This window comes from Nannospalax galili, unplaced genomic scaffold, assembly GCF_000622305.1.
Source record: "Nannospalax galili isolate Female #2095 unplaced genomic scaffold, S.galili_v1.0 scaffold162, whole genome shotgun sequence".
Lineage (NCBI taxonomy): Eukaryota > Metazoa > Chordata > Mammalia > Rodentia > Spalacidae > Nannospalax > Nannospalax galili.
This window is the reverse complement of record NW_008350388.1, coordinates 4,010,285-4,030,273: the sequence shown is the minus strand read 5'-3', so window position 1 is coordinate 4,030,273 and position 19,989 is coordinate 4,010,285. Positions and strand designations below refer to the sequence as shown.

At 40.2% G+C, this 19,989-nt stretch overlaps 1 protein-coding gene and 1 long non-coding RNA gene across 2 annotated transcripts in view; one reads left to right on the top strand and one right to left on the bottom strand.

The window, feature by feature from the left end:
* The window catches only part of Chst9 (carbohydrate sulfotransferase 9), a 300,534-nt gene extending 286,597 nt beyond the window's left edge, over positions 1–13,937 (top strand). The window contains exon 6 of the mRNA XM_008847654.3: positions 8,595–13,937. Within this exon, the coding sequence (XP_008845876.2) occupies positions 8,595–9,683 (1,089 nt within the window). The 3' untranslated portion in view covers positions 9,684–13,937. The remainder of the gene's footprint in view (positions 1–8,594) is intronic.
* Positions 1–19,989, bottom strand: part of LOC103745689 — a 294,584-nt gene that overhangs the window by 225,569 nt on the left and 49,026 nt on the right. The window lies entirely within an intron of this gene.

Sequence of the window (19,989 nt, the reverse complement as noted above, 5' to 3'; positions counted from 1 at the left end):
TATATATATATATCATGGTTACCAGTTAAAAAAAACAACACAACAGAGACACACTGCTTCTGCCTGACTTGGCAGTCCCCATTCCCAACTTTTGTATGTGCTCCATGCTTTCTTTACATAGTTCATTTAATGGACATGAAACAAATAATACATAGCTTGGTTTGTGGTAAGCTGAAACAAGCCATATACAGCTGAAGTGGGTTTGAGGCACAGCTCCAGCAGTAGGTGTGTTCATTCAAGTGAACTACTTAAATTCCCCAAGCCTCAGGTCCTTCGTCTATAAAAAGGGTATTTGCAGACCTCTGTCTCATATTTGGATTCATATAGTAGTTAAATCGGCTAGTCCTTGTGCTATGCTTTTAGCTAGGTAAACAAAACAGAGACTGCTCAAGAGAGGAAATAAGTTAGGACACAGGAAATAGAAATGATTTTGTATGGCACACACATTCTGCCAGAACCCTTGTCTTGTCTCCAAACTAAGATTAACTGCCCTTTTTATACTTTGTAGCAATTTATCTGTGTGTGTGTGTGTGTGTGTGTGTGTGTGTGTGTGTGTATGTGTGTGTACATACCATGGCAAGCATGTGGAAGTCAGAGAGCACTTTGCACAAGTAGTTCTTTCTTCCATCATGTTGGTCCCATGGATTAAACTCAGGCTTGGCGGCATGTGCTCTTACCCACTGAGCTCTCTTGCCTGCCCAAATGCCCCTGCTTTAGTGTCTCCTAGTATTGTACTTTTCCTCTGTCCTATTTCCTGATATACCTAAAGCAATTCTTTTCTTTTCTGTATGTCTCTCCCTTCTTCTGGGTCAAGGTTGCTCAAAAACCAAGTCTGTACTGCCAATACCCGGCCAGCACCTAGCTCCTGGCTAGTCAGGAAACCTTTGCTTAATGGATGGCTTAGCATAAGATGAGCACATGGCTCTGGTTATGAGGGCTCTAGGCACACATGCTTCCCAATTATCCCTAGTGTCTGCTAGAAATCAAGTCAGATTTCACCTCTCTTGTAATCATACCCTCGACTTCGGGAGGCCCGAGATCAAGACATAAGAGAGAGAAGCAGTTTTGCATAAGGGGACAAGGCCCTCTGCTCTGTATCCCTGGGAAGAACTGGCTTCCATGCATCCCACCTAATCCTGTCTGTTAATGAGGGATGCAGCCTTATTAACAAACATTGGCAAGTAAGTCTTCTTACTGCTATGAAGAACTGTAATCATACCCATGTCTACATTCAAGATGAATCACAAAATATACATTATTAAAAGTAATATAACAAAATTAATTAAATGCTATGAAAGGGAGAAAGTTGCCATATAGTTCCTAATAGTCTCATTGTCAGATCTAGTCACTGCCCATCAAGCCCTTCTCTTCAACATACCCATTCTACAGTGTCTAGAATACTCATAGAATGGTTCTATCAACACAAACTTGTAATCAGCATGAAAGACACAAATAAAAGTAAGCAAGGGCTGGGCAGGTGGCCGAGCACTTACTGCGCAAGCATGAGGACCTGAGTTCAAACACCAGCTGCTGTGTGAAAACCCGGGCATGGCCACACACATTGTAATCCCAGAGCCATGAGGGACAGGGACCAAAGAATTGCCATGGCTTTCTGGCCACCAGGTTCAGTAAAATGTCCTGCCTCTAAGGAATAAGGTAGAAAACGGTGAAGCAGGACAATCGACATCATCCTCGGGCCTCTGTGTGCACATCTGCACAGCCATGTGTACATGCAACACAAAAATTTAAATAAATAAAGGCAATATTTTTTAGTAAAAAGCAAATGAATCACTCTTTAGAGATTGTCATTGGACTGGAGAGGTGGCACATCGGTTAAGAGCACTGGCTGCTCTTCTAGAAGACCAGGGTTTGGTTCCCAGCACCCACATGGCAGCAAACAATTGTCCATAACTCCAGTTCCAGGGAATCCAATGCTCTCCTCTGACCTCTGTCAGCACTGCATGACACAGATGTACATACACATATGCAGGCAATTGGCTCATACACAAAAAATAAAAATAATAAAATTTTAAAAAGATTGCGTGGTGGTGCATGCCTTTAATCCCAGCAATTAGGAGGCAGAGGTAGACGGATCTCTGTGAGTTTGAGGCCAGCCTGGTCTACAGAGCGAATTCCAGGCAGCTGGAGCTATAGGGAGACCCTGTCTCAAAAAGACCAAAAAAGAAAAAGAAAAAAAAAGATTGTCATAACACTATCACTGTATGCCAGACACTTTATTGTAAGAATTTTTATATTAACACATTTAATGCTCTCCACTTGGGAGGTAGTTATATTATTCCCACTTATTAGATAAACTGAGTCCCAGGAAATATATGAGGCCCATCCACGGCAACAAGCAAGGTGCCGTGCTCTGCTCTCTGCAGAACACCTACCCTTACAAGAAACTAGAAATCCCAGTGTGTTCAATTTTAATAATTGATTGTTATATTCCAGCCTTTGGGGTTCAAATCTTGCAAGACGGTGGCCGTGCTCTGCTCTCTGCAGAACACCTACCCTTACAAGAAACTAGAAATCCAGTGTGTTCAATTTTAACAATTGATTGTTATATTCCAGCCTTTGGGGTTCAAATCTTGCAAGAGGGTGTCTGGGGTTTTAGTGTAATCCACACTTCTTCCTGTACCCCCCCACCATACAGACTGGAATCCTCTTGGCACCTGACTCTTTTTGTTCAAGAAAGAAGAGACTCCTGACTTCCTTGAAGAAAAAAGCCAGAAAACAGAACATTTATTTGTATGACAGTCCAATTATTTGTAGCTCAGTTCCCAGGCTCTCCTCTCCATTCACTTTTTCCATGTGGAATTATCTTCCAAGGCAGCCCTAAGTCCCCCTCTCCTGTGTAAGGTACACTAATTACTAGGAAAAACAAAGCAGGCTCATTAATTTTCCCTTTCTCCTAAATTGTGCGCTTGAATGAGTTCAGAGTTTTTATTCTAGTTCTTCACCTGCAAAATGGATATTAAGATTATATGCCATAGTGTGTATTGAGGGTCAGGCACTCTGTAAATGGCAGATATAGTAATCATAACTACTGCCTTCTTATCGTGCCTTTAGCACCTACAAATTCAGCTAATACTTCCAGAAGCCAGTAGCTCAAGCCTCATATCCAGCTTTCAAGTCCTCATGCTTTCCTCCAGCTCCTTCAGAGAAGCCTCAAATCCAGGAGGTCTGAGAACAAAGGCAGTAGGAACTCATCCTGCCCTAATGCCTACTACAAGCGGTTCCTCTTTGGGGGACTGGAAGTCATCTTTATAGTTCTTTCGCCCTTGCTCCTCCAATCTGGTCAGTTTCCTAAGTTTTTCCAAGTAATTTCATTTTTTTCCATTATTAATTCATTGTCTTAATTCCTCTACAAAGAAATCCTGGCAAATAATCTTAATCCTTTTCTACCTGATCCTCCCTTCCCCAGTTGCATCTTCTAATGTTGCTAGAATAGTCAATAGGCAAGAATATGACACTATCTTAATTGAAAATCTCAATTGTGCAGCCCTGAGTTTAGAGACCCAGAACAAACACACAAGCTGGGTGCAGTGCTCATACCCATACTCCCAGTGATGGTGAGGTAGGAGGCAGAGGCAGGCAGATCCCTGGAAGTTCATGGACCAGCTTGCCTGGCCTACTTGGCAAAGCTCCAGGTCAGTGAGGGACCCCGTCTCACATAAGCAATGGAAGGCACCTAAGGACCAAGACCAAATGTTTTCCTCTGACCTGCAAGATGTGCCGTGCACAAATATACCCACATTCACATGTGCACCTTCACACAAACACACACATGAACACAGCCCTTTATTTAGGCTAAAGTGCTCCTAGCGTGACTCCCAGCCCTGGCCACTTCTTCCTCTCATTTAATCTGGTCCTGTGGACTCTCAGTGTAGAGCCCCTCCCTGCACTGGCCTCCTCATCTGCTGGCTTCTCAGACATCATCTTATATTCATTTGACACATCATCAACTTTGCAATTTGGACCCAAAATCTCTTCAGAGACATAAAGTACTATTTTCTCTGTTAACCCAAATGTCTGATGCATCTTTTCATTATGCACTTATCACATGTTTTCTTAAACACCTTATTTTTCAACCTAATTAAACTTTGGCTTCCTCAAAGAGCCACAAATTTCATCCATTTCACTCTTAGCATTTAGCACACACCTGGTAGGTAAAAGGCTCCCAATGACTAGTTGAAAAAAAGAAAAGTAATTCAGTTTGATGTTGAAGATTGAAGAAAAAAATCTCAGGGGAGGTATACTCGATTTTGAGACCCTAAAATAAAAATGAAGATTGAAGTTTGTAAATTTGCTGTGGAGTTAATGAATATTCCACAGTTTTTACCATTTATTTGAATACTTGTTCTTTTGATCTGTAGTCATATGTCTTTCAACTAATTTTGCAGTGTCCACTTATTAAAGATATTTATGAGAAACTATAGCCATAGCTTACAACTAATTTGTGATTAAACAGTTTCTGCAATGAAAAATATCAAATAATAAACATAAGGTGCAATAAAATTATATTCTTCACAGGTGGTATAGACTAGTTGATAATGACATCTTTTAATGACATTGGGTGATTTCCATGAAGAAACCAGCGTTGTGATGTTAATCTAGAAAAAGAGGGTGAGGATGGAGGGAAGGGAGATAGAAAATGCAAGGATGGAAGATGGATGTTAAAGGCAGTGAGAAGTCCCAGCCAAGGCAGTCTACGGATGCCAGCACAGGAGTCAGGACTCCAGTTTGTGTCGAGTAGAGCCAGTCTAAAATGTCAAAGAGTGAAAAGCAATGTGTTTAGAGAACACTAATTAGTAAGATACTGAAGAATACTCAACTAAGAGGTAATAAATTATCAGGCTACAAAGTAAATCATATTATTTATGGACATGTAAAAAAGGAAAATAAATTTGAAAAGATGAAAGACACAGGCATTATAAAACATGAAACAGCTGCTTTACTCTTGATTATTAAAGAGACTCAGATTTTGTGACTGGGTGCTCAGGAATAGAAAAGAACTCAGGAGGAGTCGTGTTTGACTTTGCCAGTGTTCGCCCCAAGCTAATCAAAGGACAAGCCCCAAGAAAATGCAGACAAGATTTCACTCTCTTTTCATTCCTGTTACTGTTAGCGTTGTTAGAATGAAGGTATTGGGTATTCATTGGTATAAACTCCAATTCTAGCGTGTCATTAACTTTAATATTAGTAGTCCAAACTCCTCACTCCTCAAAAGCTTTGAATTGGAGTTAGGTAGAATGGGGAGGGAGGAAGGTACCACATCCTGGTATGAACTTTATTAGGATGAGTGATAATGATGTGAGGAATTCTAGGAAAAGATCTGGAAGCCTCACAAGAGAGCCCATGGGGTGCTTTAGAGAATGACCCCTTTTCCTGTATCTCAAATTGATCAGTAGAGGAAACCTTGACTAGGAAGGAGAGAAAAAGTACCAAGAATCTGAAGACCTCCCTACTCATTACATGTGGTGAGGCTTTTCTTCATGCTGTTATCTCCTTTGTATAAAAGCTGCTTAGGGAACATAAACATCCATCGGAGGGAAGTGGATAAAGGGAAAACATTTTATATATTCCACTCAGGAAGAGATGTGATGCTCAGTCTTACATTTGAGGTCTATCTCCTCTTCTAAAACAATCAAGTCCACCATAGGAGAGCAAGTCTTCAGAACTTATCTTTCATTTTCTTAATTTCCTTTGTTACTGAAGTTGTGTGGTCACCAAATGCCACCACTGCCTCTAGAACACCAGGAGAAGTTGTTTTAACTACACTGGGGAGCCACATCCTCGGAGACTGATTCACTGTGTCCACAGTGAGGCCTACAACTCACATGCTGACAATCCCTACTCAGGGTCTAAAGCAACTCCAAGTGACTTTGAACCAATCTAAATTAGCAAGCGAGTCATGCTATGCACCTCCACACTGTGCTTTCCGTGGCCATCAGTACAGAGAGAAAAATCAGTAGAGTACAGAGAGGATCATAAGGAACATGGCTTAGAAAGGGTGGCCAGAAGAAGCCTCACAACACAGGTAACTTTCTGGCGGAGAGCTGAATGATGAAGAGCCAGTGGTTCTGTCTGCTAGAAGTCTGAATAGTGTTATGTATTCCACCCAGAGACAGATGTGACACTCAATCTTACATTTGAGGTCTATCTCTTCTTCTAAAACATTCAAGTCCACCATAGAGCATTCTCCCTGCATAGGAGAGCAAGTCTTCAGAACGTGTCCTTTATTTTGGTTACTAGCAAAGGTCGCCCAAAGATGGCACAATGGAAAATAACAATGAGCTGAATAGGGAGTTGATGGAGGTGGGTCAAGCCCTGTTGACCGCCAAGGTGGATGTGGAAAACTCTTCTATTAAGTTTCTGTCATGCCAAGAATAGGGATAAAGATACAAGATCTGAATTAGAAACTAGAATCTTCAGGACACCAAGTAGAGTCCAGTGGGAGGGAGAGACAGAGATCCATAGAACATGTGTTTCATGGAAGCAAAGGTCTCCCTGGAACTATCCTGGGATCAGAGCAAGACAGCATGGAACAGCTCCTTACCTTCTGAGCCAAGGGACACGTAGGTGTGGAATAGCTCCTTACCTCCTGAACTGAGGGACACATGGTTCCAGAAAATGAAGTTTCATTTACTTAACAAAGAGCAAAGCAAGCAGAGTACTATTTTGAGAAAATCATGAAAAAAAAAAAAAAAAAACATTCTTGAAGTTCATGGAGATGGAAGGGGAACTTGATGACCATAGAACAGATCCAGAGGGGACAGCAGAAGGCTGATTTTGGTTTTGTTTGAGTTTATTTGTGAAGCAAAGAACAGAACCAATTAGGTCACATATAGACACACAAATTGCAATATAGTAGATTATGGATAGTAACGGACAACTGAGGAAACTTGAGACCCATTACATTGCAGAGATCAAGTAATATTACTGTGACTACTGAAACACCAAAATGGTCATTTTTATTTAAAGTGGTATTGGAGGATGTAGTACTGTAATAAATCATGGCAACTTATTTCAGGCCCGTGTGTAGTATTTCCCACACATGTCCAGCAGTAACTCTATGATCTTTGAAACCTACAGAAACATTGTACATAATTGATGCCAACATAATGGACTATAAATTATTGATCAGAACAAAGAAGGATATGGGGCTTTGAAGAATCCCAGAAATTTCTGGAAAAGACTGCACATACATAGCTTTAGCGTTGAGACCTCAACTAAGTGGTTTAACAATATAGAGGATCTGGGGTGATTTTTTAATGAGGCTACACCAGTTGGTTTATGGCAGTTGGGGATTATTCACACAGTCTTTTTGGCCCTCTTGAGTTCAGCTGGTGAAGGACTGCAACACTTTCAGGAGAGTGCATGTAATGTTTCATTCCTCAGCCCTTTCACTCAATTAGCTAGAAAATTTTGTCTTTGAAGACCTAATTCCATCACTCACAACATTTAAAGGCAACTACCATCAGCTATAGACCTTTCTAGACACAGGGGATACAAATGACAAATGTAGGGAACTTCCCACCTCTTCCACCTCTATGCTGGTGCCATCATGTACTATACCCACAGTACAACATTTACTTGTTAAATTTTCCAGTAATGTGCTGAATGAAGACCCTGTACTTTGATCACCAGTCTTTTCCAAGTTTAAACGATATTGTGTTCATTCTCAGTCTCCCCACCCCAAAAGCTCCTTAGCTTACCCAGAATAGAAGTCAATGTCCTTGTGATTTTTGTTTTGAGAATACCCTGTGTAAATCCCAACTTCAAAGACTTCTCTTTCCCAGTTCATACAAGAGGTGTAGGAAAGAAATAATCAAATGACAACTATGTGGAATGTAAGTTAACTGACTCAGACAAGAAAAAAACATTTCAATCTACTTTTGATATTTTACACAATAGGACATCAGCTCGACCCATTCTGGATTCTTTACTCCTTTCTCAGTTGGGGAAGATGGAGAATCTGACATATGAATGAAATTGCATGATATCATGACAAGAATTCTCAAATGATTGTGATAAATGAATTTAGAATAGCAAAGTATTTTTGAAGAGGCCAAATATACCACTTTTTGTAAATGCTTAGAAAACTGAAATATTCATTGGGTTTGATCATTGGGGTTAGACCTTGCTACAATTTTTCTGTCATTTATTCATATTAACTATGGTATGTATTACACAGATCCACTCAAAACAACAGTCTCAGGCAAAATACTATTTTTAATAAAAATACTGTTTTTAATCTACCTTCAGAAATACTATTTGAAAATATGACATTTATAGCTCAAGAATCATTAATTCACAGAATCATTGAGTTATATTTTATTGCTTTACAGGCAAAATCAGGACAAAAAAAAAAAATCCCAGGCCCCTCTCATCCCTAGACTACATATATCATTTCTGTGAAGAATCTTACCACAAAATGATATTCAGCATGCCTTCCTAAATTGTTTCTGCCTGCTTATGCTCAGTATGCGCTCTTCAGTCGTATTTGAAAACAAATATGCTAAGTTTCTTATCTACTGCCCACATACTTGTGAATGTGCTTCCAACATCTCTTCTTCCTATTTCAACAGAAATCCAAGTTTCACATGCCTGAGGATCTAAAGAAGAAAAAGGAAAATTTACTCAACTCCGGGAGACCCACTAGGGTTTTAACAAAGGCCAGTCAGTCACAAGTGGAGGATCAAGCTTTGGGTAAGATCACAGGATCATCAACAGATAACTCAATTGAAAGGCATCAAGAAGCTAAGACTCCTTTTAAGAAGTCCAATGAGATGAGCTGGCCATTGGTCATTCATCCTTTGAACAAAAGTTTAGCCAAAGACAACAAATGGAAGAAAATAGATGAGACACAAGAGAAACGTAGGTCCTTCCTTCAGGAGTTTTGCAAGAAATATGGTGGAGTGAGTCATCCCCAGTCCCAACTGTTTCATGTGGTATCTAGGATCTACGTAGAAGACAAACACAAGATCCTGTACTGTGAAGTACCAAAGGCTGGCTGCTCCAACTGGAAAAGGGTTCTGATGGTCTTAAATGGGTTGGCTTCCTCTACATACAACATCTCCCATGATGCCGTGCACTATGGGAAACATCTGAAAACATTAGATAGCTTTGACTTAAAAGGAATACACATGCGCTTGAACACCTACGTGAAAGCTGTGTTTGTTCGTGACCCCATGGAAAGATTAGTGTCAGCCTTTAGGGACAAATTTGAACATCCTAATAGTTACTACCATCCAGTGTTTGGGAGGGCAATTATAAAGAAATATCGTCCCAATGCCTGTGCAGAAGACTTAAATAATGGATCTGGAGTCAAATTCAAAGAGTTCGTCCATTATTTGCTGGATGTTCACCGTCCAGTAGGAATGGACATTCACTGGGAAAAGGTCAGCAAGTTGTGCTATCCGTGTTTGATCAGTTATGACTTTGTAGGGAAGTTTGAAACCTTGGAGGAAGATGCCAACTACTTTTTACAACTGATAGGTGCTCCGAAAGGGCTGAAATTTCCAAACTTTAAGGATAGACATTCCTCTGATGAAAGAACCAGTGCTCAAGTGGTAAGGCAGTATTTAAAGGACCTGAGTGGAGCCGAGAGGCAACTCATATATGATTTTTATTATCTGGACTATTTGATGTTTAATTACACAACTCCACATTTGTAATTTGCATTCATTTTCTAGAACTCTGCATTGACTTAATGATGATGGACTCAAATCAGCTACTGTAATTTTCCTATAATTCTCTGTATGGGGGGAATTTAATTAAGTACAGTTGTCTTGATTGAAAGAAGTTGTTTTCTTTTTTTTTTAACCAAAGAAAAATTGGCACTAAGCTATAGGAAAATCATCTCAAGAAGACATGTAAACAACTTGATGTGCTTTAAAATGTTTGGAAAAGAGCTCTTTTGGCATCGTGGTTTATACTGTGGAAGCAATAACTATCTAGCTGTTGCATTAACTAACAGCCTCTTGCACTGGTAGAATAAGAGGTCAAAAATGGTGAGAACTGTGTGTCGATATCCTATCATCTGTCATCTAAAGTGCATGCATCTATTTTTAGCACTGTATGGCATATTCATCAACTGATTGGATAGTTTTCTTACACTTTGAAATCTTTCCATTTTCTGTGATGATAAATTCATTTTGAAATGGTATTTGGGCTTAGGCATTTTGATCTAGTTTGAGAATATTCTGTGATTGATGAGAATGGAACAGAAAACCAGATGAGTCCATGGTTTTTATATTTAATACCCAATAAAAATGCACAACAGGCTAAGATCAAAACAACAAAAGCCACCTTTCTCTTTGAGGAAAAACTTTAGACAATCGATTCTGTTTTGTTTTGAGCCCTCCATGAAGAGACAAAATGAATACAGTGAGGTCTATATTTCCAAACTTCATCAGATAGAAATGTGCTCTTAATTCTGCTTTAATTGGGAAGGGGGAAATTGTTTCAGGATGGAATAATCATCAAAACCAAAGTCTCCATTCTGAATATAGAACTCTAACAATAACAAAGTTTTATAAGAATATTATTTGAATCAAAGCACCATGTGGCTAGCCGTCTATGGGGAACATACTCTAAGAATAGCTTTTGTTTGCAGTCTAATTATTCAGCCTGGGAATGACTTTTTAAAAACTAATATACCACTTCAAAGATAGGTTATGTTCTAGAGAATAAACATAACAAGAGCCCCTAGAATTTTTTAATAGACTTATGCATAAGCAAATTAAGGTATTTTCTTTTTAAGTTTAAATAGTCTATACTAACAAAGTCAAATACCACTGCATTCAAATATTAAATCAAAGTCTTTGGAAAAATAGGACCATGTGTCACCCTTATGAAAAGTTATAATGCACTTTGGAATTTTTTCCAAGGGATCCCAAATTTAAAGACATATTGAGATGAAAAATTTATTTTAATTAGTTAACTATTACCCTGACTTCAGTAAGCCACATGTCAATCAAACCCTATTTAAATGCTTTTCTTGAACACTGTTTTCTTCCTGAGTTATGGGGTTTGATCAGTAAATAATTAGTAATGTCCTGCAAAGAAAGATGTCTGTTAATATTTGAACATTAAAGAACCATAGTTCTCACAATAAGATTTCTTATTTTTATTTTCCATTTCATGGGGGAGTATTTGTGAATTGCCTCACTCTGTGCACACACCTGTCTCCTCTACATCTCACAAGGAGTGAGTGAACTGCAGTGGACCAAGTAATCAAAAATATTCAGCCTTCAACACCATCTTCTACTTTCCCACTCCATTTCCTCTTGCCTCTAGACCATATGCTTAAGCTGCATCTTCTCTAGAGTAATCTAAATTATACAAATTAAAATGGTGCTAGACTAGGTATAGTGGATCCTACTAAGAGACATTGAAATTCTCTTTCTATACAAAGGATAAAATATTTCAAGAACCCTGAAATTTTATTCTTATACTACATAAAGCTAATTATAGACAAAATCTACTACAAAAGAGAAAGACAGTTTTCTCGAAGGCATTCTTAAACCCAAGTAAGGAACAATAATAACAGCAACAAAAGGAGGGGGGGAAGAGAGCCTTCTCTTTTATAGCTTTGGAGAAGATAAATGGAAGTACTCTGTCTTATTAGCATCCCTAATACATTGAGCAGGGTGAGACATATTTACACACCTTATATAAATATATTCTAATTGTTTCATGGTAGAGAGTGAGACGAAAAGATAATGCACAATATTCTCTCTCGATAATTACTCTGTAAGTTTTGCTGAACAGTATTGCCCCATACTGTTGGGCAATATTTTTTTTTATTTCAGTTACCTTTGGTTAACCAGGATCTGAAAATATCAAATGGAAAGTAATGGAAATAAATAAGTTTTTAATTGCACATCATCCTAAGTATCATGATAAAATTTCTCACCCGCACCCCCATTCTATCTTACCTGAAACTAAATCATCTTTTGACCAGTGTATCCACACTGTATGTGCTACCTGCTCATGGTAGTCATTGAAGATATCAGACTGACTGTCATGGATTACAGTGTGTTGAGGTACCTATATGTAACGGCCTAATGCTACTCACAATGCCTGGATCGTTGATCTCACTTCATCTCATCAGAGAAGCATTGCATCATCTCACATTATAAGAAAGGTGAATGTATCCCAATAAGATGTTTTAAGAGAAAGAGAAAGAGATAATTTTCCCATCAATTTTATTGTAATACATTGTCATAATTGATCTGTTTTATTAGAAATTACTGTTAATCTCTTACTATGCCTAACTTATAAATTAGATTTTATCATAAGTATAATTGACTGAATAGGAAAACAGTCATCTATATAGTTAGGTATGACCTGTCTTCTGGCATCCATGGGGGTGCTTGGAGCATATCTGCCATGTATGAAGGGACAACTCTACTCCTTGGTTCTATGACTCCCCTGCCTCCGTAACTATAAATTGTTCTTCATCATTCCTTCCCCAAACAGACCCTCTAAAGCTGACATCCTGTGCAGTAGTGCATTCCAGAGACCAGGTTTGTGTTTCTCACTGAAGAACAAATTGTTCAAATACCTTCTCTTTTATAGACTTCATTTCTAGGCCAAAGAAGGCAGTCACCGTCCTAGCTCTGTTGTGACTGAGTATCTGCCCTGAACTGTTTCGCTTTGCAAGCTAGTTCATATCACCCTCATCATTTTTGCCTGTGTACATAAATCCACTTGGTTATGCCACTTGAAGGTCACAATTTCATGAATTTAAAGGCCAGGGCCCTAACCCAGACTCATCTTCCAGATGTTCAATGTTCCCATTTTAAGATCAGCATGCATGAGCTGCAATTACGCATTCTCCAATTAACTGCTCAAGAACCTATTTGTTTTTATACAGGGAAGTATAAAAGACCCTTCCTTCTGCTATTTCTCTGTCTGGAAATACTATTAAGATAACAAGTTGGCAATAAAATCCAAACCCACAGTTATTTAAGCTGGTAAGTTGCCTATGGATAGACATGATTTTGGTGGGATTCCCCCACAGACTGCCACAAACTTTAACAGGACATGTGTGTACAAAACACCCAACTTTCAGATTTCCTCATGTGTGCTTGGAAATACCCAATAAGTCAATGGAAACATAAGGCCACACGCTGTATTTTCTAACTTCATGGTCTATAAAATATTCCCCAGCAACTCAAGAACTACTTGGCTGCCCTTTATAATTAAAAGGAAGAAAAATTTTATGCTTGGCGAGTGATTAATCTTCAAAAAGGTGCTATCTCCTAAAATATATAGTATTTATCAAAAAATCATATGTAAGTAGATATATAGAATATTAAAGATGAGAGTCCTCTTTGATGTAGACCTCTCAAGGCATTAGTAGAACTGAGGATGAATAGGCTGGGTACTGTAAGCATCTCCGTGTTGTCCTGCTCTGAGATCTCATTTGGCTATCTCAGCCTCTGGTGATTCCCTGGGGATGGAACAGCAGAAGGCCTGCCCATATCCAGAATCTCCAATGTCCTCTGATATTTGAGTAAAGATTAGTCAGTAAACTTTGACTACCTGAGAATGTTAGACCAGTGTGAACTCAGCTTAACCCTACCTTCAAGGATCCTATTTCTTCAATCTCAGTCACAGTTATTAAGAATAGCATTCATCACCCCAGCTCAGGTTCATCCAATATTGACTGTGAATCAGGCACTCTTTAAGAACTTTCCATATATTGATCTATTTAATCCCTATAGCGAATCTAATCTCAACGCTAGTATGAACAGGTTTCTTTCTTCCCACATATGATAAAAGAGATTGAAGCGAAGTATGAGTTGCCAGAAGGGACACAGCTGGTAAACAGGTAGGGAGCCAGCAAACCCCACTACCGAACTCTTCTTAGGCTATTCTAAACATAAATTTCTACTTTTGCTTTCTTTTATCTATACTCAGAACAGCTAAAGATGAAAATACTATCATCTTGAAATATTTTGCACAAATGCAAATATGCGTGTATTTAGCTAGCTATTCATTACATTTCAAATCAGTCATCCCTTTACTCCAGCTGAGTTAAACTGACAGGATCAAAGATTTGGGAAGAAATTAATCTTCAACCTCTTCTACATTTGTAAATCACAGTTGATCATGAGACACAATATTTTTGAAAGAGTAAGAGAGTCCTTGGAAGAAGCTTAGCCTAATAAAAATCAATATCATTTTCATGAGAAATTCCAGACAAGCACATTCGGGGTAAGAAGGAACCAAGAGTAGCAAGGGCAAAGTTCGAGCCAGCTTTTCCCACACAAGCAGTTGACAGCTACTTGTTCCATATGGTAGAATGATCTACCATAGCCAAACTTCAGGTCTGAATGAGTGAATTTATTAAGCATATAGCAAACCAAAGTGGGAGGGAGGGAGGGAGAGAGGGAGGGAGGGACATCATCAAATCAGGTGCTCAAAACATCCAACAGGAATTGACTAGGGAAGTTGAGGCAGTCAGTTGGAATTACCAGTTGAGCTTCCCTCCATGATGAACTTCCCATGGCTAAACTTCTTGGCTTCTCTTTCCCACTTTATGTAATGTGATATACAACAGTAACCTCAGCTGGAAATGGTTCACCTTCTAGCTGTTCTCAAGGATACAACGTTTCTCTCTTGAGCTGTTTTGCTGCTCTCTTTGCTTGCTGTCAGAGTTGAGCAGCCCATCCCCAGACAAGGGGCCTTGGAGGACTCCATGAGACAAGCATCTTGAGTCTGAAGTTGGGGGTGGCGGCAGAGCCAATCCTGTTTCCAGAGCCAACTTCTCGGTGAACACAAACAGAACATGACAACTGACCAAAATAATGTAATTTAATAATATAATAAAAAGTAAATGAATAAAATGCCATGTAATATTGATGATGATTTTGGCTCAGAGTGAGTCGCTGTGAAACTCCAATTGCTCCTGTGAGAAATGATGCAATTATTCTCTGTCCTGAGTTCTCAACCCCAGAACCAGCTCAGAATCATATAAACCTAGACTCGGGAAGATTGTAGAAAAGAAGAGAGCGGCATATTGACTTAAACCAACCGGAACACCATGCAAAGAGGTCTGCTTAAATGAGCACCAAGCTGGAAGGTGAGGGCTCCCCCCAAGTCTGCAGAGGAAGGTGGCATCTGGGAGCTAAATAGCACAGCCCCCGCATCCTTCAGTTCTCGGAAGAGCCACTCGCCTCTCGGTCCTCCCCAAAATCCCTCCATGCCAATCTTTTCAAATCTATGTAAGCCTTCCTCCCTTCCTATCTCTAAGCCTCAGCTCAAGCTCACAGAGTACCCAGAATGCTCTCCTCTCTATGTATCTGTGTGTTCTTCTTACCTTAACTCTCCAAGGAATCTCTTGGATGACTGAATTTTAAAATCTCATTTCTTCATGGACAATGTGAAAAAAGGCAAAATTACTTTTGCATCAGACTCTTCTGAGTGAATGCAAACATTTCTCCTCTTACTTTTTATCTTTATTATTTTCTTGCTTGTTATTTGTCCCACCTTGTATGAATATAAAAATCTCTGTTGTTGTCATCAGAATACATCTTAGCTCTTAGAAGAGCTAAAGAACATGTCCTTCCCAAGTTGGAGAGCCTGATTCACCCTGCACGGCATCCAGCAGAGCAAGATATGGAAAGTCATTGTAACAAATTCTTTCATACTACAGTTTAAAGGTTCTTTTCTCAGAAAAGAAATCTGCTCATGGCTTCCAGGCATCTAGAAGACCAGTAAGGATCTAAAGAGAAGGCATTAAGCCAGTATAACAGAGAGGACAGATCTTTTCCTATTCTTGACTCTTTCAGTTTATTGCGTGAAGGAGTTACACTAGTCCGAGTTAAAAACTGACCCCACATGGTTACATCATATAAGTTGAAAGGTTTTAAAACCTGTGACATGGGACAAGAGGGAAATTCTACTCATTGCAAGGAAATCTGACTTAAGCTTCATAGAATCACGAGTAAAACCCATGAATCCAGGCTGGGAATTACCTTGGTGGATAAAGTGCTTGCCACCCAAGAGTCAGGGTCAGAGTTCAAAACCCCAGCATCTACATAAAAGACAGCAGGCTCAGTGGACCACTTGTAACCTCAGTAATCAGAAGATGATTAGCCCTTAGGTGATCCCAAGAGCTAGTTAGACTAGCTCCAAGTTCAACAAGAGACTCTGCTTCAGTAAATAGAGAGGGAAAGAAGATAACCAACGTCAGCCTGACACGTGAACCCACACACCCACCTCACAAAAGGAACCCCCAGTCTACTGTCCTTTTCCAGTCTAGCCATCAGAGGCAGGCATGTGTTCCTGAGCTGGTCACCCTGTAGATGTTGTAGATGAATTATTTCTTCATATTCTGGATGCTCAATTACAGTACTGTTGCAGGCAAATTTCTTCCTAAACACCGTCACCGGTTTCTTTCTATGGTAACCATCAGTGATCCCTTAGACAGTAATAAGGGTCTTCCTGCTGTTCCTCTGCTGAATTCTAAGATGACAGAGCCCCCAGTGGCAACAGGAAGCAGATCATCACTTTTACTTGTATCAGCAAAGGGGTCAAAAGAGTGGAGGCTCTGGATAGTGGACATACTATATAATTCCTTTCCCCTAGTATAAATGACCAAGGGGGTAGAGTGGAGAGGCCTGTGGAGACTCAAAGGGGAGTCAGGGGGACTTTAGCGTTTTAAACAGGTTATGGTAGTTATTAATTATGAGCAGTCTATATGCTGCTGGTTCTGAAACAAATCACTTTTCTGTAAATGGTCATGTGCTTGCTGTGTCTACCCTAAGCCTATTCCATCCCTTCATCCCATCCTACCTCCAAATGGGAAAAGGTAGGCAGACTATGTCACTCTAAATCTGTGAGTGTCCCTATGACCATGTTGTGACTTCTGTGTTGGTGCCATTATAGCAACAGATGGACACTTCATCTGCTTTTCCCTAAACTAAGGTGGCTCTCCTCTGTGATTTCAAAGCTTAAATCATCCTGGTCAAAGTCACTCACCAAAAGAGCGTCGTTAATGCAACAATCTTTGCTTGAATTGTAATTTTAGGACGATGCACTTGTTTCCTCACTTTTGAAGAAAACATTGAAAAAATACATAATTTGGGTCCATAGAAGAGTTATTTGCTGAGTTCTTTTAAAAGCAGACACAGAAAGATACCTTACATGCTTTTATTCAGTGACATGAGCAGTATAACTAATTGTTCATGAAAAAGACAAAAATAAAGCTATTTTTCTACTCTATCCCCATTTTATGAATGAGGAAGCTGAGTGTCCGAGGTTTAATAGCTAGTCCAAAAGCTAGAGTTGAGTTAAAATGTCTCTAGAGACTCCAAAGAAGAGGCCACAGACAGCAGCCCACAGCCAGATTTGGAAACAGAGATATTTGGCTTAGCCTAGAATGCATTTTCCTTAGTAGTTGTTTCTTCCCAATATTTCAACACTGGCACTTTTTTTAAAAAAATATTTTTTTATTATTTTTATGTGTATGTGTGTACTGCCTGCATGTAGGTAAGTACACCCATGTCGTGCAATGCCTGCGGAGGACAGAAGAGGCTGTCAGATCCCCTGGAACTGGAGTTACAGACAGTTGCTAGCTGCCATGTGGGTGCTGGGATTCAAACCCGGGTCTTCTGCAAGAACAGCCAACACTGGCACTTTTTAGTTAGCAATACCAGATGTGTTGCCATGAATCCATTTGAAACTAGCTGGGAAGAGGCAAGGCTGGAGATCTCGTCTCGCTCCCCACCAAGGCCATCAGCCATTCACCCTACTTACCTGGCTCCTCAAGCCCTCACTATTCACCACCTGCCTTGAAGCCTAAGTTCGAAGCCTGTTTCTTCAGCCACCAAGCTTCCTAAAGAAAGGTGGTTATGAACACTGTCTTTGGCCCTATTTTATTGTGTAATTAGTGATGCTGTCTGATTCCAAGTGTTCATATCTTCACTCAGAAGGCCACTTGTCCTTTGATGCCATATCTAAAGGGCTTTCCAAATAGAATCCCAATTTTTGACCAACAACAGAGATGTTGGGAGAAGTTCAGCATCTTTCTGTCACCGGCTGTGGTTCCCTAGTGAAAGTCTGCCTTCCCATCCCTTTAGCAGGACCAGGAATTCTAGGAACAGACATTGGGTCCCACTGCCCACCCAGGCTGCTTTTCTGGTTGGTTGTTTATTTTAAGTCTCTGTGTATGTGTGTGCCTGTGTATTAGCATGTGCATTTACATGCATTTGCCACCAGAAGCCAGAAGATGGCATTGGATACCCTGGAGATTGAGTTACCACCTGGGTGTTGGGAATTGAACTCGGGTTCCCTGCAAGAACTGTGTGTGCTTAACCTCTGAACCATCTCTCCAGCCCCTTGGACTGCTTTTCTAGAACCTGCCTTTAAAAGCCTCTTTTGTTCAAAGGGTTACTACCCTTGCACTACTCTGAAAATGACCAATTCCCTGCTGTCTCTGAGGACCAGACTCCTGAGCTCCCTTTCCCCTGAGATCGGCTGTCGTTGGTGACCTCGGCATCCCCAGTGGAATCCCACTGTTCTGTTACTTTTTAAACTAGACTTTCATCTCCACAAAGCAGAAAACACAGATTACACAGCATTCCATTTCATGGTCTGCCTGCCTCTGCCTCCTGAGTGCTGGGATTAAAGGTGTGTGGCACCACACTGGTGGAAATCTCCTTTTAAGCTGTTTCCTAGTGTGCTTCCTACAAGCAAAGGCTGGAGGTCATTTATATGTGCATATGGCATTCTTTAGTCTTAATCCCCAGTCAATGACTAGAGGTAAAGGCAGCCTACTCTTCTCACCTTGCCACTCTGTTGAAAAGTTGAAGGCCCTTCGCTCCGAGGCAGATCAGCAAGTCTGGAACCAAAACCCTCCGGGATTCTGACCACTGTTCAAGCCGAATGTTGGCATGTGACATCTGCCAAGTGCAGCAACTAGAGCTGAAATGATGAAGTGAGTTATGGGGACAGCGGCCGACACTGCCCGAACATTCTGAAAGCCTTCAGAATAAAATGGGGAAATGGAAACTTTCCCGCTTGAAACACAAAAGACAAATAGGTCCTGAAGGCAGTTTTGGCAGCTCAGCTACACACTGAGGACAAGCTGCGTTTCTCCAATAAAAAGTAAAAAGCTGTTTTCAAACTGACCTAAGATGATTGAAAATGGAAAATATTTGCTGTTTGGGTTATTAGTTTGAGAGCAAGTGCCCCAGGAAATATTTGGCAATTTAACTTAAATGGTAAGAATGTACATTTTCTTGAACTTCATTAAAGATTTGTCTCACTTTGCCTTTCTAGTAAGGTGAGCCACATGACCTGCCCAACGCTGGATCAACTCTAACACACAGCAAGCACAGGCTTCCATATATTTCAACTAGCAGGCCACTCCACCCAATTCCAGATACATGAGGCTCCCACCCGGACTACTCGAAAAAGCTCTGAAAATACGTCATTTTCCTTTTCAATGAGCCCTGGTCATCCTCCCGAATCCACCTTCCCAGTGCTGGGATTGCAAGTATAAACCACCATGCCAGAATTTTTTTGACACAGGTTCTGGGGATCAAACTCAGTTCTTCCCAGTGGCATGGCAAGCATTTTACCAACTGAGCTATCTCCACACCCGCTACCTTATCTTTGCTAAAGCTCTGTTTTATTTTTAATTATGTACATAAGTATGTGTATGTGTCTGTGGTGGGATGGGATAGATGTGCATGTGAGTGCAGGTGCCTGAGGAGACCAGAAGAGGGAGCCTTATCTTCTGGAGCTGAAGTTGTCAGCAGTTGTGAACCACCCAAAGTAGGTGCTGGGAACCAAACTTGGTCCTCTGCAAGAGCAGAACATACTCTTAACAGCTGAGTCATCTCCTCTGCTCCAACACTATCTTTGTAAGTATACAGTTCAGTGGCATTAAGTACTGTAATAAACACAAGAAGTAGTCAGCATACAAAGGGGAAGTTTATTTTTACTCACAGCTTTAGAAGT